This window comes from Lissotriton helveticus, chromosome 3_2 (genome assembly GCF_964261635.1).
Source record: "Lissotriton helveticus chromosome 3_2, aLisHel1.1, whole genome shotgun sequence".
NCBI classification, from domain to species: Eukaryota; Metazoa; Chordata; class Amphibia; order Caudata; family Salamandridae; genus Lissotriton; species Lissotriton helveticus.
In genome coordinates, this window is record NC_136062.1 from 53,375,454 (window position 1) to 53,389,353 (window position 13,900).

Sequence of the window (13,900 nt, forward strand, 5' to 3'; positions counted from 1 at the left end):
ATTGAAAATGTCCATTTGGGCCGCTCCACACTTTGCCTACCAAGATAGTCAAATAATGTTGCTCGATGATGGCCTCCGGATCCATTGGTTGCAACCATTCGAATCAAAGAAACATAACAGTAACCATATAACAAGAGGAGGGAGAGAGGGTGGTCCGAGGGGAGGCGGGCTCTGTGGCTAGTTGTAGTAATGAGCATAATTGTGCAATGTGGCTTGACGGCGCAGGCACATCATTTAATTGGCTGTCTGGGCTCTCTCTAGTCTTGGTTATAGGGAAGAAGAAAGCAATGGGTGTTTATACCAAAGCAATTGCCCCATATGCCCGAGTGCTTTAGAATGGCTCAATAAATGTCCAACAGATTGAGAGCCTGAAGCATAATGGATTGATAGATTGTCAAATCTGGCAAGAGCTCGAGTGTTAAGAATTTCAACAAAAGTGTACCCACACAGAATCTGGTTATTTTGTTCTGCCCTTACTAATCACAGTGGCAGTAGTTAACTGACACGCTTAAATAACTATTCTTCATCTTTCACCTTTCTCCTTTCAAAAACATACTACTGAGTAATCAGAATCCCAAGCTAAAGAATAAAAACTGATGGGACAATTTAAGTAGAAATGAAAAAGTTCACTTGAATATTTTATTCTGACTTTACATGCGGTGTTAAAAACCAACAAAAAGGGCATAAGTATTTACACATCCACAATACAAGTTTACAAGATATCTACACAAGTGAAAAGTACTCTACACGACGAATAGAGCTACTTTATTTTAGGATTACTTTTAAGCCTTCCCATTAAAAAAGGTACAATCTGTGTTTACCTTTGCACAAATGGATAAGCAGATTAACAGATGAACAGTTTTAGTTAAAAATCTGAACGGAAATACTGATAGAACTCACATATACAACCTACAAGGCAGCACAATGTTACACAAAGTTAGAAGGGTTCACATAGGTTTGTTGTGCAGTTTAATATAAAACTTAATTGAATAGGTTTTTATTACTTGTAACATGAATTCAAATCGGATTTGAGGGGGGAAATAATGTTAGGAAATTTTAACAAGAATAGTGATGAATACATGTTATTATGTTGCACACAATTACAAAATGTTATCCAGGTTCATTTATTTATATTGTTTGGCTTTAAGTAATATTGTATTGAAAGCATGTTCAGATTTATTACTTTTAACTTTGTATATGTGGAGTTTATTATTTTCAACTTTGTATACGAACACATTACTTTTAAGTGTTCTAATGTGTAGTAATTGAATTGAAATCTGAATTAATAAAAATATGCTCTTGTTTATTGTTGAATCAGAGCATACAATAGCTATGCAACTGACAAAAACCTTGCATGAAGACACTTTTAGTGCTGTTCTAAGACTGTAGAAAGAGTGCTAGTCTTTCAAGAATTACAAAATCATCTACATATAAACCCTTACCACAGAATAGCACGTTTGTTTGTTTGCCTGTGTAAATATTGTAGGGGCATCAACCTCTTCTGTATTTAACATCTTGTTCCATTTACAATGTGGTAATATGCAGTTTTCAAGCTAAGATCACCATCTTTGCTCATCATCAGTTGCTAGTGTGTGCCGGGAGAAGCTTGGAAATGACGCACGCAAGTTAAACAGGTGTTGCATTTCCCAGAACACACATTAATTTCCCATTATGTTTGTTTCTCATCTTCAGTGTGGAATGCATCCTAAAGAAGGTGCTTTAATGCTGCTATCCTTTCACTCAGGGCTGCCATTTCCAATTCATTATTCGTCTTTTTCATCTGTTTGGGAGTCTTCATAGGAACAAATACATCCGGCACTCAGAAAATGTGATGTGCTACACCGAGGACACTTGACAGATTATAGTACTTTCATCATTCTCATGAATAAGGCACAAAATGCACAGATTCAGATAAACATACACATACAGTAATATTTACAGAATATCGTCATTGCCTGCATGACTTCCAAATACATACTTACATTAAGCAACATAACAATTGCACTACTGTTGTTTTTCACATACCATTCACGCCAGACCAGTTTGCCTTTCATCTGAAGATTAGTTTGCCAACAAAAGGTGAAAAACTGAATATGACTTAAAAAGAATCCTTTTAGTATAAAAGAATTAACCAAGGAGCTTCTTAACTGAAAGCTGCCCTTAAAGTGTTAAACTGTGGATCAAATTCACAGTGGCTAGGAAGCCAGAACTACCATACAATGGACTGTGGTACTACGGCAGAGCAGTCAGATCCTCAAAATGTTTCAGAACAGAAAGGTGCACAAGCTGGATCTATAGCAGCAATACATTTAGAGGAGAATCATTGTAATCTTAAAACTGATTAGCTTATATGGCTCGGCTCAGGAGCTTAGTTACAAATAGCTCTAAATAAACCTCAAATCTGAACCCAGTTGATAGCTGATGGAAGTCAGTCATCTTGCTTGTTGTGACATGCCCAGTGTAAACAATTCCCAGCATAAAGAAGACCAAAGGAACCCTTGAGCGCATCGTTGTGTGTAAGGTACCAGTACCCACGCGTACATATACACATGATTTATATGCAGTGTAAACCAAATGCCACACATGAAAAATGCTACGGCTGGGCCAGACTGAACTTCTGCAAATTGCTTCTTAACACAGAAATTCTTCGAAACATTACCATATTCTGACATTTGTGCAAGAGGCAAGGTGAATGCATACATATTAAAATGTTCACATTTAATGGGAAGACCACTCAAACAGTAGTCTAAAATGAAACCCATTTTTCAAGTATTTGCTCAGTATCAGAGTACTGTTTCAGTTATTCACCATGGTAAATTATTCCCGCTGTGCTACATGTCTCCATAGAGCTGAACAAAAGAAATGTAATGACCAGCACCTTCCTTTGTTTTCTTAGCAATTTCGTTGTTTGCCTGTTCCAACTTTATGCATGGCAAGACAAACATGTTGCTGAAGTAAAGACAGTTTCTTTGGCCAAATCCTTCTCCTCTCTAGACAAGCAGGTCTCTGTCTTTCAGGTATTCTTACAACATATTGTTAAATAGTACCGATTAATACCATAAATGTTTGTTGATTAATCAAGTTTTAGTAGCTGTACTTGTTCATTTGTCTAACTGGCGTTGTTTGAGGACCAAATGAGGGTTTTGGAGGGACATCTGGTTTTATGGATGGTGTCCTCTTTACTCCCGTACGAGGAAGAGTTCCATGGCTTGTATAACTGCTCTGTCGTGACAACGAAGGTGGTGCATGCACAGTCACTGATGTTCCTTGCAGGTAGTCCATCCTTGTGCCTGGAGCAGGGGGCATGTAACTCCCTCGGCTAACACTAGGCTGTCTGGACAACAAAACACCATTTGGTGAGTTCACGTTTTTAGGAAGTGCAGATATTGAATGCCTTTGCGATGACATTTTAGGATGGCTCCTTTGTCGTTCTAATGATGCCATTGGTCCAGAAGGAGTTGTGGGAACATCCACTCTTTTTGTTGGACTGTTTCTTGGTAGAGAAGTAGGGGAGTAGAGGGATGCTTCTCGGTTTGGAACCTTGGGTGGAATTTCTGACAAGTTGCCCATGGTATCTAACATTAAAGTGGGGTGTGGAGGTTGGTGACCAACCTGATGCGTTAATTGTATATCTCCCAGTGCAGCTTTGGGATTATTGGCTGTTTCATTTAAATGTTTCAGGAAATCATTCAGGGTGTTTCTGGAATCAACAGATCGTCTGTGGTCTCTTTTGCCAGATGGCTTTGTCAACTGGTGATCAATGTTTTGGATCTTTTTGTCTGATTTGTGGGCATTGGAATTTGAGAATGAAGTATTGTAGTCATGTGTTGCATTAGGAAGAACAACAGCACTGGGAATATATCCATGACTTGGAGGTGAATGTGGTGGTGGGCTGGAAGGGAAAAATTGAGGACTTTTTAAAGTTGGCTCTTTACGTGAAGTGTTTATGTTATTTTGCGCCTTCTCCCACTGGTTTTTAATTGGTTGCAGACTCTTCTGGTGAAGCACAGGGGTGGACTCTGGAGTTGGAAGTGCTGCAAGTTCAGGTGGCTGGGACTGCGTCTCCATTAGCATAGTGGACTTTGTATCTCCACTCGGTGGCAACTCCTTTCTACTTGCCAGTAGATTTGTATAGAGCTTAGGTGAATCAATATTGTGCTGATATTCCTTCACGGGACTGTCAAACAAGCCATTTAACTTTGCAAAACTTCCACTTGAATCGGTGCAAGACTGGGCAGACTCTGCATCCTTATGCATCTTCCTAGGTTTCCGGATGAAGATCTCTCTGTAGCAATAGACTGCCACCCCAGCAATAAACGATCCCAGAACAAAGGCTGCCAAGACACAGGTGATCAAGACGTTCATGTGTACCATATGGTTGGAGTCGCCTGACTGCACTTCCCATCTTACACCTGCAATAAATATATATTGGTACATATTATCAATGTAATCTTGTCTATATACCACCTGTAAACCCGACAGTTGCCCACTAATGGAAAGTGTTAAAAAATAGGAAGCTAACTAAAACCTAACTATATTATTTACAAAGTGCATCAACTAAGGACAGTAGGAAATGAATTCTGGTCAATGCAATAGAGCAGACATGGCATAGAGGTATTAAAACAGTAATCTGTGACTACCTATAAACATGTTTAAAACAAACAATCCCCTGTGGTCCAGTTTATCTACACAAATATGTTAAACCATCAGTGATCCTGAGAAAGCTGTGTCCCTAATCTTGTTTCACTCTTGTCTACTGCACTTTTATCACACTAAATTATACCCCCGTTGTCCTACATCAAAATGAGAATGTTGCAACAGAAAGATGAATGCTTCTCCTCTTTGATTAAGCATGTAAGAAGTTTACACATTGGTAAAGTAAAATAAAATGGTGTGGAACTCAGCATGTACAAGTCAATCAACCAGAGTGTTGCGCCTTGTGACTATCGCTTACATTTACCAATCTACAAATGCAACCCGAGGCACAAATAACTGTATTTGACTACCATTGCTGATTTCCGCTGGCAAATTGAGGTGAGAAGGTGGCAGTACATTTAGAATGGCAATTAATAATTCATGTGAGGATTTGTTTCTCAATTCCCTTTCAAAATCATGACTCACTATGAAAAGAATAACAGGATTATGCAAATGTGGTCTAAATCTGTACATCGTACATATGGTATTATGCAGGGCTGTTAATACTGTGGAATAATTATTAACGTGTACCCTCTTATCTCAGCAGTAGACTTTTGGTATTTTTATCCATAGGCTTAAATTATATGTCCGTAATATGCACTGCACTTTTTCCAATTTTTGGTTGTTTCTCAAAATTTGCTGGATTGAAGATCATTTAAAAATCGTGTAGCTGCATCAGAATGAAGCGTAATACTTTCAAGTAAACTTTAAAATAAGCACATTTGCATGTCAAATTATCGAAACGTTATGCAAAAGACACAAAAGACACATATTGGATTAGTTTCTAGGTTGGGAATTAATACCGAAAGAGGCTTTAGCTGTTAGAAAACCACAGACAATATTCATGAAGCGGTTAGTCCATCGCGTAACTACTTTTGCTACTTTATAAGGGGCATGCAATAGTCTCATCTATTCCAAGGAGAAGATAAATGGCGAACTGAATGTTTAAGAATATTCATCTTTGTTAGAGGCAAGGCCTTTGAACATCTTGTAATGTTCAGGGTTATGAGTTTAAATGGCGTTGTGCAGAAAAGAAAAGCAAGGAATAAATGAAATAGGCAAAGAAAGTAAACAAAGAGACAGTTTGATTGAAAAACACATAAAATCAATCACTTTAAAAAAACAGAAAGGACAATAATAAAAAAGGTATAATGCAAAGTGAGCAACTTAACACAACAAATAAAGTATTAGAAAAATAACACGTTTAAATAAAACATACTGAGATTAGGATAAAATGAAAAATTGCACTGCCATCATGGCTGAAAGGAAAGCTGATATCACAGCAGGTATTTCAATTTGATTTAAGCTCAGAAGATTTCAGTGTATTTAATTGCACGGCATTAGGGAAACGTAATAGCTATTTGTCAGTCTACTAGAAATCATTTAAAAAATCTGAATTTTGCTTAGATTAAAATAAATCAGCATTTATGTTTTTCATTGTTCAATACTACAAAGTTAATGCGTAAAGTGCTAACTCGTGGAAACATGTATTCTTTACTCAAAAAAGACTATAACACACGATTCACGGTTTTTAGGTTTCACGAGTGCGCTGTGTGAGACATCAAAATGATATTGCTTATTTTCTTCAGATTTCCTTTCAGCTATGCATGATTCCCTTTTAAGGCCTTACCCTTTGGGACACCTGATATTGGATCAATATAATCGGAAGTCTCTGGGTCATCTTGGACTACAAACTTCCGAGAGCCAGTCTCTTTAGGTTTCCAGGAACCAATCACTTTGGGTGATATTACTGGGGCGCTTGTCACTGCAGTTACAGAAGATGAGGGCAATTCCTGGTCTATGGTAGCAAATATATTTTCATTATTTCGAGTTCATATTCATCCACTCTTGCCAAATAAAGTTATTTCTCGAACAAACACTTTAACACTTCATGATAAAGAAATAACTACAACAGTAAAGACTTAATAGTCTGCAACATTAATTTATACATACCGCCACATTAAAAATACAACAGAAACATTTGAACTATGGAATCACTCTAAATGGCTAAAGGGAAAATGGAAACTGTGGTTTTAGAGAATTGTATCTAGGACAAGAATCTTACCTTAATTGTACACATTTTTGAAAAGTTTTTCCTTTCCAAAAATGGGGACACAAAGAAGTGACATTTGTCACTTATCTGCAGAAGATGACACAGAAAAGGCATTCGCAATGCATGGTCGGGTGATAGAAAGTAAAGCTTTGTTTGCTTTCGTGCTGTGAAGAGGCTGCATTGGTTAATTAAGCTCTTTAATAAAATATCTGTCTCAATAAATGATGAACTCTTAACATGCAGTTACACAGATGTGAAGTGCTGAGCAGGAGAAAAACAGCTGTCTCTAGTACTTGTGGCAAATGAGCAAAAGCACAAAAATGAAGAATTGCCAATTGCGCAAAAGGAAGGGGAAAAAGAGCTGAAAATGCTGAACTGAAGAAAAGAAACGGTAATTCATTAAAAAAAAACTAACCAGATGTTGGATCGCCAAATATTTTGTAATCTGGTGTAGTTGTAGTAGGCAAAAGGTCTAAAAGAATTAAAGGAACAGGCAATCAGTGAAAAATAACAAAAAGAAAAGGAAAGTGCTCAAACGCTATAGTAGTTGAAACGGAAAATAAAATATCGTAGATCATAAAAAATGAAATTGGCTTAAATTACTTTAGAGTAGAGGCCCCATGAAGTTAGATGAAGAACCAAAGCTAAAGGCGTTTCCAACGCTGAGAGCACACTGAGCATTGCAATCTGACGAAACTCAGTTAGGTGGGTGTGCACACTATAAGAGTGTGCTTCGAAGACACATTAAACACTAGAGTGAAGGGCTTCCACATCAGAATTACTGCTCCACAGGATTTAAACTTGAGAGTGGCTCATTCTTACCATGGCAGTCTCCAAGATGTGCTGTATTTCCGAACTCCACATCTTGCTCATATGCAGTGCTGTAATGGTAAAAAACGTAACATGTATAACAATACATTCACCAGTGGGGGGAAAAAACAAAGAGGTACTGTGTGCCTGCATGAACAGCTCTGTAATGCAGTGGATGTTAACAAAATTCTTGGCCTGGCATTTTGTTACTGCAAAAACAAAAGTCCTGATCAAATAAACGGATAGGCCCCACCATTGTTCTAAAAATAAAATAAAAATGTTCTCAACATATACCCTTAATCCTTCAAAAAGTGCAGCGTTTATAATACTGTATCACATCTACATCTCATATGGGAGTGATGGATTATGCTGCAGTTAAGTGCCTTAGAGCTTCTAACTCGACAGTCAAATGTATGATACTACTCATAGGATTTGATTATGTAATGTGAGAACTGATTGGGGTCTGATAAATCAATTTGGTAAAGTTCTTTTGAATAGAGACGAGAATTAATATTTACAGGCGACAGAAACGGGCATGGAATTTAGGGTCAAATAACATTAAAGAAAATGTAGTTCACTTCTAGTGGTTTGAAGGCTCGTAATTGCCATTACACATTTACCAGCATTTATAAAACAACTAAGCAATCAAAGTAAGGCATCTGCTCAGGCCTCAAATAAAAACTTCCCATAGTTCATTTGTATGCTTGTCCATGTTTTGTGGACTTTCACGCATATTGTCAGACTTTAAAAAATGTCAGTATTAACATTTAGATGAAGAAACATCCACACGTGTACGATATCTGTTCTATATCCCCAGAAAATGTAACTGTACAAATCTGTTACATTAGGTAAAATACAAATTGTTTCAGCTTTAATCCAGTTCCTGCTGACTAACAAAATAAACTGTATTATCAACAGAGGTGAGGATGACTGTTTAAATGTAATTTGTTAAAAAAAAAAAACTATGCAGGACCGATCACTAAAAAGTCATTTATTCGGTTAGATGTCTACATTTGATTTCATTACAATGCGAACAGATAATCTAAATAACAGCTGAAAAGCAAAAATAGATAGAAATTCTCTGAAAAACCTACGAATGATCTGCAGAGCACAATTGTAGTTGTTATTATATATATATACTAGCTGCCCGTCCCGACGTTGTCCGGGGATGAAATAGAATGTCTGCAATGGTTGGAATAGGCAACGCAAATATATTTCAAAACTCGTTTTTTACCTGTCCAGTTGAGCTGTGCATAGACGGTAACGCTAGGTGTCCATTGCAGTCGAACATGTGCCTCCGCTTGTGTAGCCTCTGCAGTGCCAACGTTTAGCGCGTGTGGCTGCTGTTAAGTCCCTTGGGCTGACAATGCCCGACAGCGGCCCCGCAATGCTGTGCGTGGGTTAAACAGCAGTCCATGGAATGTGTTTTTGCGCCGCTGCGATGCTGAATAGCCTCAGCACCCACAGATGAATGCGTCCACTCCGAAGCCGTGTCCTTCATGCAATATGGGAACGTCTGTGTCCGCTCCAGCCGCGAACGTGTTTGTCCGCACCACCTGACGCCACTGCAACATGGGAACTGTGTCCGCTCCAGCCGCAAACGTGTTTGTTCGCTCCAGCCGACGTCACTTAGACGCCCCACATCGCGTCAACGGCCAACGCCCACAACAATGCTAAATGCAATGCCCACTCGTATTGGAACGCTAGTGCCACCCAGAACGCTTCTCGCAAGCGTTATAATCCAGCAGGCTTTTGCTGAATGCCGCGCCCATCGCTCTATGCACACGCCCATCGCTTTCCAGCACAACGCACACGCCCATAACGGACTACTTTGCCCCTAATGTTCTTTTCCACTTCTAATGTATATGGTGGGCTGCTGTATAGCCTATGTCCATCTGCTGATACTGTCTTTTGCAACGCTGTATTGGGTGTTTCGATTGGCGCTGTGGATCCGGAGCTTACCCGCCTCAAAGGTTTGGGCTCTCTCTTTATAATAGCCGTTCGTGGCTGGAGCGGACACAGACGTTCCCATTTTGTATGAAGAACACGGCTTCGGAGTGGACGCATTCATCTGCGGGTGCTGAGGTGGGTGCTGAGGCGATTCAGCGTCGCAGCGGCGCAAAAACACATTCCACAGACTGCTGTTTAACACACGCACAGCATCGCGGGGCCGCTGTCGGGCACTGTCAGCCCAAGGGACTTAACAGCAGCCACACGCGCTAAACGTTGGCACTGCAGAGGCACCTATCACTTTGGCGCTTCCTGCCACTGGCTGCACAAGCGGAGGCACATGTTCGACTGCAATGGACACCTAGCGTTACCGTCTATACACAGCTCAACTGGACAGGTAAAAAACGAGTTTTAAAATACATTTGCCTTGCCTATTCCAACCATTGCAGACATTCTATTTCATCCCCGGACAACGTTAGGACGGGCAGCTAGTATATATATATATATATATACATGCTCCAGTTTCATCAAAGAAACACGCGGCACTCACGGGACCCCTTGGACGATTTCTTCATTACAAGGACGCGTTTCAGAGTTGTGCCTTCCTCAGCTTGTTAAAGATAGTGCCACCTGTCCTGAAGACATTTCAAACAGGTAGATACGATTCTATTGGTTCTACTGGTTCGTGTATTTTTGGGCGGACCCACTTTCCGCATTCGTTGCACCCGTCAGCATGAGTGCATATACTGCTTTTAGGTGGACTCTGGAGCGCGATAAATTGTTTTTGAAGCACTATTTAAGACACACCTCTATGTAGGCACGTCATGTGATCAAGACCGGGGTGACCCGGTCGGAACGCGTCATGCAAAGGAGGTCGTGGTGTAAATAAAACAGCACCTTAATTCCACGAGCCAACCTGTTGTCTGTACCTGTTCTTTTCTTCTCTGAGTTTCGAGGGGATATGGAAGTTTGTTACAGGACTTAGTTGCATATATATATATATATACACACACTTACAGACACACACACACACACACACAAACACTCTACAGATACAAAGACTGAAGTGGGCCAGCCCTCTTCACTGGTCAGCACACTTCAGTCATTGGCTATCTTCAGTGTATGGGGAGGCATTCGGCTTTTTTATCAGAAGCACAGCACCACATCAAGTATTTCCCAACTGCCAGGGACTGGTATGGCAAAGTGTGATATGTTGAACTAGATCAACAAATATGTATGCTTTTAGCCCATTTTATTTTTAATATAATGACTACGGCCAGCAGCTCCCTCAAAAATACTTTTTTTTACACAATTCATTATAAGACAGCATTGAACAAGCCAAAAGGCTAGCAGCCAACGCCAGACCAATTGGATTTACCAGTGCTAGTTAGAGATGATTGCAGTTTGGTACATCTCCTCGAAATGCACTGCTATAAGTTTGATACCTTCTTGCTTGGTCTACCTATGATATGATGGGTTTAAATTAGGAAAAATAATGCAGGAAGATTGATACTTTAATGCTGGACCAGAGTTTGAAAGAGTCTGTCTCTACTAACAAGCCATTATCACAAACTACACCCCATTTCTAAGCCCACACACACACTATGGAATAATATGGTTAGCTGGTCTGCAGCTGTACTTACAACATGCCCAGTTTCACCTTGCCGCATGAGCCGTGGTTAATCCAGGCACAGTAGGGATCTCGTGAAGCAATACAAGATCTGTAAAAATAAATATGAATCACTTATTACAAAAATTGTGGTAAGTCATTTATTCGAAATTAGTGCTTTATTTGAGCTGGTGAGTTCAGGTGCTAGACACCAGCACTTAATTGTCAGCATCAGAACTTATGACAGCCTGCCACATGGTGCCACCTTTGTTATAATTTTGCATTGAACACAACAGTTGTTTAATAATTCTATACATAATACAAATGACTAATACCTGACACCCAAGCTATAAAAATAGTTTGGGTGGCAGGTATTTGTAATTTTAATGTATAAACGTCTGAATTGTCATTAGTAGCATAATGGGTGGTGCAAGCTGCAATGGTCTCCTGATAAGAGCACTGACATTTATTTATTTACAAATTGAGTACTGGTGCAGAGTGACTCCTTGTACTGGCTTCAGTGCACGGATCATACAAGAAAACAACATGCAAGGCCTAGAACAATAGCACATTGATGTATAAATCGAGTAAAGAGAGGAAACGGAAGCCTTGGAAGTATACCTTAGAGCAACAATAAACTGACTTGTGGTTAATTCTGAATATTAGAAAAGGTGTTTGCATAAAAGGGTGTTTAGAAGCAGCATTACACTGCACGGGAGCATTGCAGGGGGAGGCAGTGCTGAACACAGAGACTCCCTCTAGTCTGGACACTTGTGCACAGCCTGCATCACGTGACTGCCACATGAATCAATTTAATAACAATTTGCCTACTTCTGGAGAATGGTACAATTGCAACAGAGGCTGGAAAAAGAGACCCTGACTGAGATTGAGAGTAGCCAACCATAAAATGTGCAACAATATCTTAAACGTGGTACGGGGTAGAGGAGGTTGAAGTGGTGGCTTATGAAATATGAAGAGAAAAATGTGGGTGTCAGAAAAAAATGGCAGGCTTTGGGCGCAAAGCCGAGGAAATCTCGTCTTGCTTGGAATTGCTAAAGTGCATTGTGAAAGCCAAGAATCACAGGGGATGTGAAATTGTACGCACTTTTTGCACGATCCATAGCGCTCACATCGACTGAGGGGAACTCTAATAATACAACTGGAGAAGGCCACAAACAATGCATGGTGCTCCCTGTCCAGCTGAAGGGAAAGGACCCTTTTGTCGTCTTCACTGTCGGCAGCACACCTGTTAGAGAGAAAAAAAAACAGACATTGCATGTTTTCAGGAAAACAACCTATCAGCCAAAGGCCACAATGTTCAGCAAGATAAACATATTTGATTTGTTCATAAGTGATCTGCCTCATCTGCAGGTAGGAAAAGAGCTCTGCACTTGAAGGCAATCAGCGGGAATACAAACGGCGTCAAAATGAGCATGATTTTCCTTTAATACATTTCCGGATGCTGCGCAGAATAACAATACCAGGAGAGCATGATTACAATAATTTAAATGCGCCATTCAAGGAATAGCGAGACATTTAAAACAGTGCTATGCTGAGTGCATCGTTAATCAACCTCGATTTGTTTTCAAATATAATTTGAAACGACTGCCACTTCCCCTGTTTTTATTGGGAATTGTTTGTGCCTCTCAGCAGGAACCACTCCGCCACTGAGCCGTCTCTGCACATTTTTCAGGATATCGATAATGTGTGTCTGGGGGACCTTCGCCCCGCCACCACGAAGGCGCAGCAGCCACTTTCTGCTTTATCGGCACGAGTAAAGGCCTTTTCTCGCAGAAGTTGCTGAGCTGACATGGCTCTCGCGAGAAAAACAATGGTATGGGTTTCATTACGCAAGGGGCATAGTGTGGATATGGGAATGGCACATGGCCAGCAAGTAACTAACAAATTCACATTTACACCTTACGTTGAGTGTTCCTTTTCAGCTTACGAAATTAGCCTTTTTAACCATTTTTTGGGGCAAATAGTAAATAAGCGTGTTGTTTTACTACACTGGCTCCAGCCTTAAGGGTTACAAAGGGAGCTTTGCAAGAACATGTACATCCTCACAGGCCACCTGCAGTCAAACTGCATGAACCTTAAAAGTATCTGGAACCTTATGCATGTTCATGGCTGTATCCATCAATTATAAAACCTCACATATGTACATTAGTTGTAGACCGTCCTCCACCAGATTGTGTTGTGCCACTTGGTGGAGGAAGGAAATGTGGACTCTGGGGTGTTTCTGGCAGCTCTGGTCAGCCGCAATATACATTTTTGAAGAATCACATTTAACGCTTGATGGCAAAGCCCTGAAATCGATCACTGTCCTAATGCTAAGCTTTAAGAATTTTTACTGCACTACAGATAGAACTTCACAATGAGAAAATTGGCCTTCGTTAATAAGCCTGGGCGTAAGGCAGCAGCCAGGGTTCCATTCTGATTGAGTCACTGGTTATTTTTGCTTCAATAACTGTCTTAGGTGCAGAAAATTTGAGAGGTGCCCTTCAAGTTGCCATTTTGTGGTCAAAGGTGGTGTGATCACTGCCGTTTACTGTATCAACACAAATTAAAGGGCCTTTTTAGTGATTGATGTCACGATAGGTTTACGATAGGTTTAACAACCCACCCAGATTATGTTGAAACAGAGGACCATTCTGGAACCCTTACTCTTGGTGATTGTTGATGATGCAAGATTAGGTAAGAGGCAAAGGCACCCCTTTTCACTGGATGGTCCCTTTGATAAAAGGTATCTATGAACAATAATTCCTTTACATCATTTCAAA

At 40.1% G+C, this 13,900-nt stretch overlaps 1 protein-coding gene across 4 annotated transcripts in view; it reads right to left on the reverse strand.

Annotated features, from left to right (window-relative positions):
• Nucleotides 1-2,938: 2,938 nt before the first annotated feature.
• Nucleotides 2,939-13,900, reverse strand: part of SEMA6D (semaphorin 6D) — a 136,416-nt gene continuing 125,454 nt past the window's right edge. The window contains exons 14-19 of one of the 4 annotated variants that reach the window (XM_078684816.1): nucleotides 12,223-12,363; nucleotides 11,152-11,229; nucleotides 7,571-7,629; nucleotides 7,164-7,220; nucleotides 6,326-6,493; nucleotides 2,939-4,412 (exon numbers count right to left, since the gene is read on the reverse strand). In XM_078684816.1, the coding sequence (XP_078540942.1) occupies nucleotides 3,085-4,412; nucleotides 6,326-6,493; nucleotides 7,164-7,220; nucleotides 7,571-7,629; nucleotides 11,152-11,229; nucleotides 12,223-12,363 (1,831 nt within the window). In that variant the 3' untranslated portion in view covers nucleotides 2,939-3,084. The remainder of the gene's footprint in view (nucleotides 4,413-6,325; nucleotides 6,494-7,163; nucleotides 7,221-7,570; nucleotides 7,630-11,151; nucleotides 11,230-12,222; nucleotides 12,364-13,900) is intronic. The other 3 variants (XM_078684813.1, XM_078684814.1, XM_078684815.1) reach the window with 3 other exon arrangements.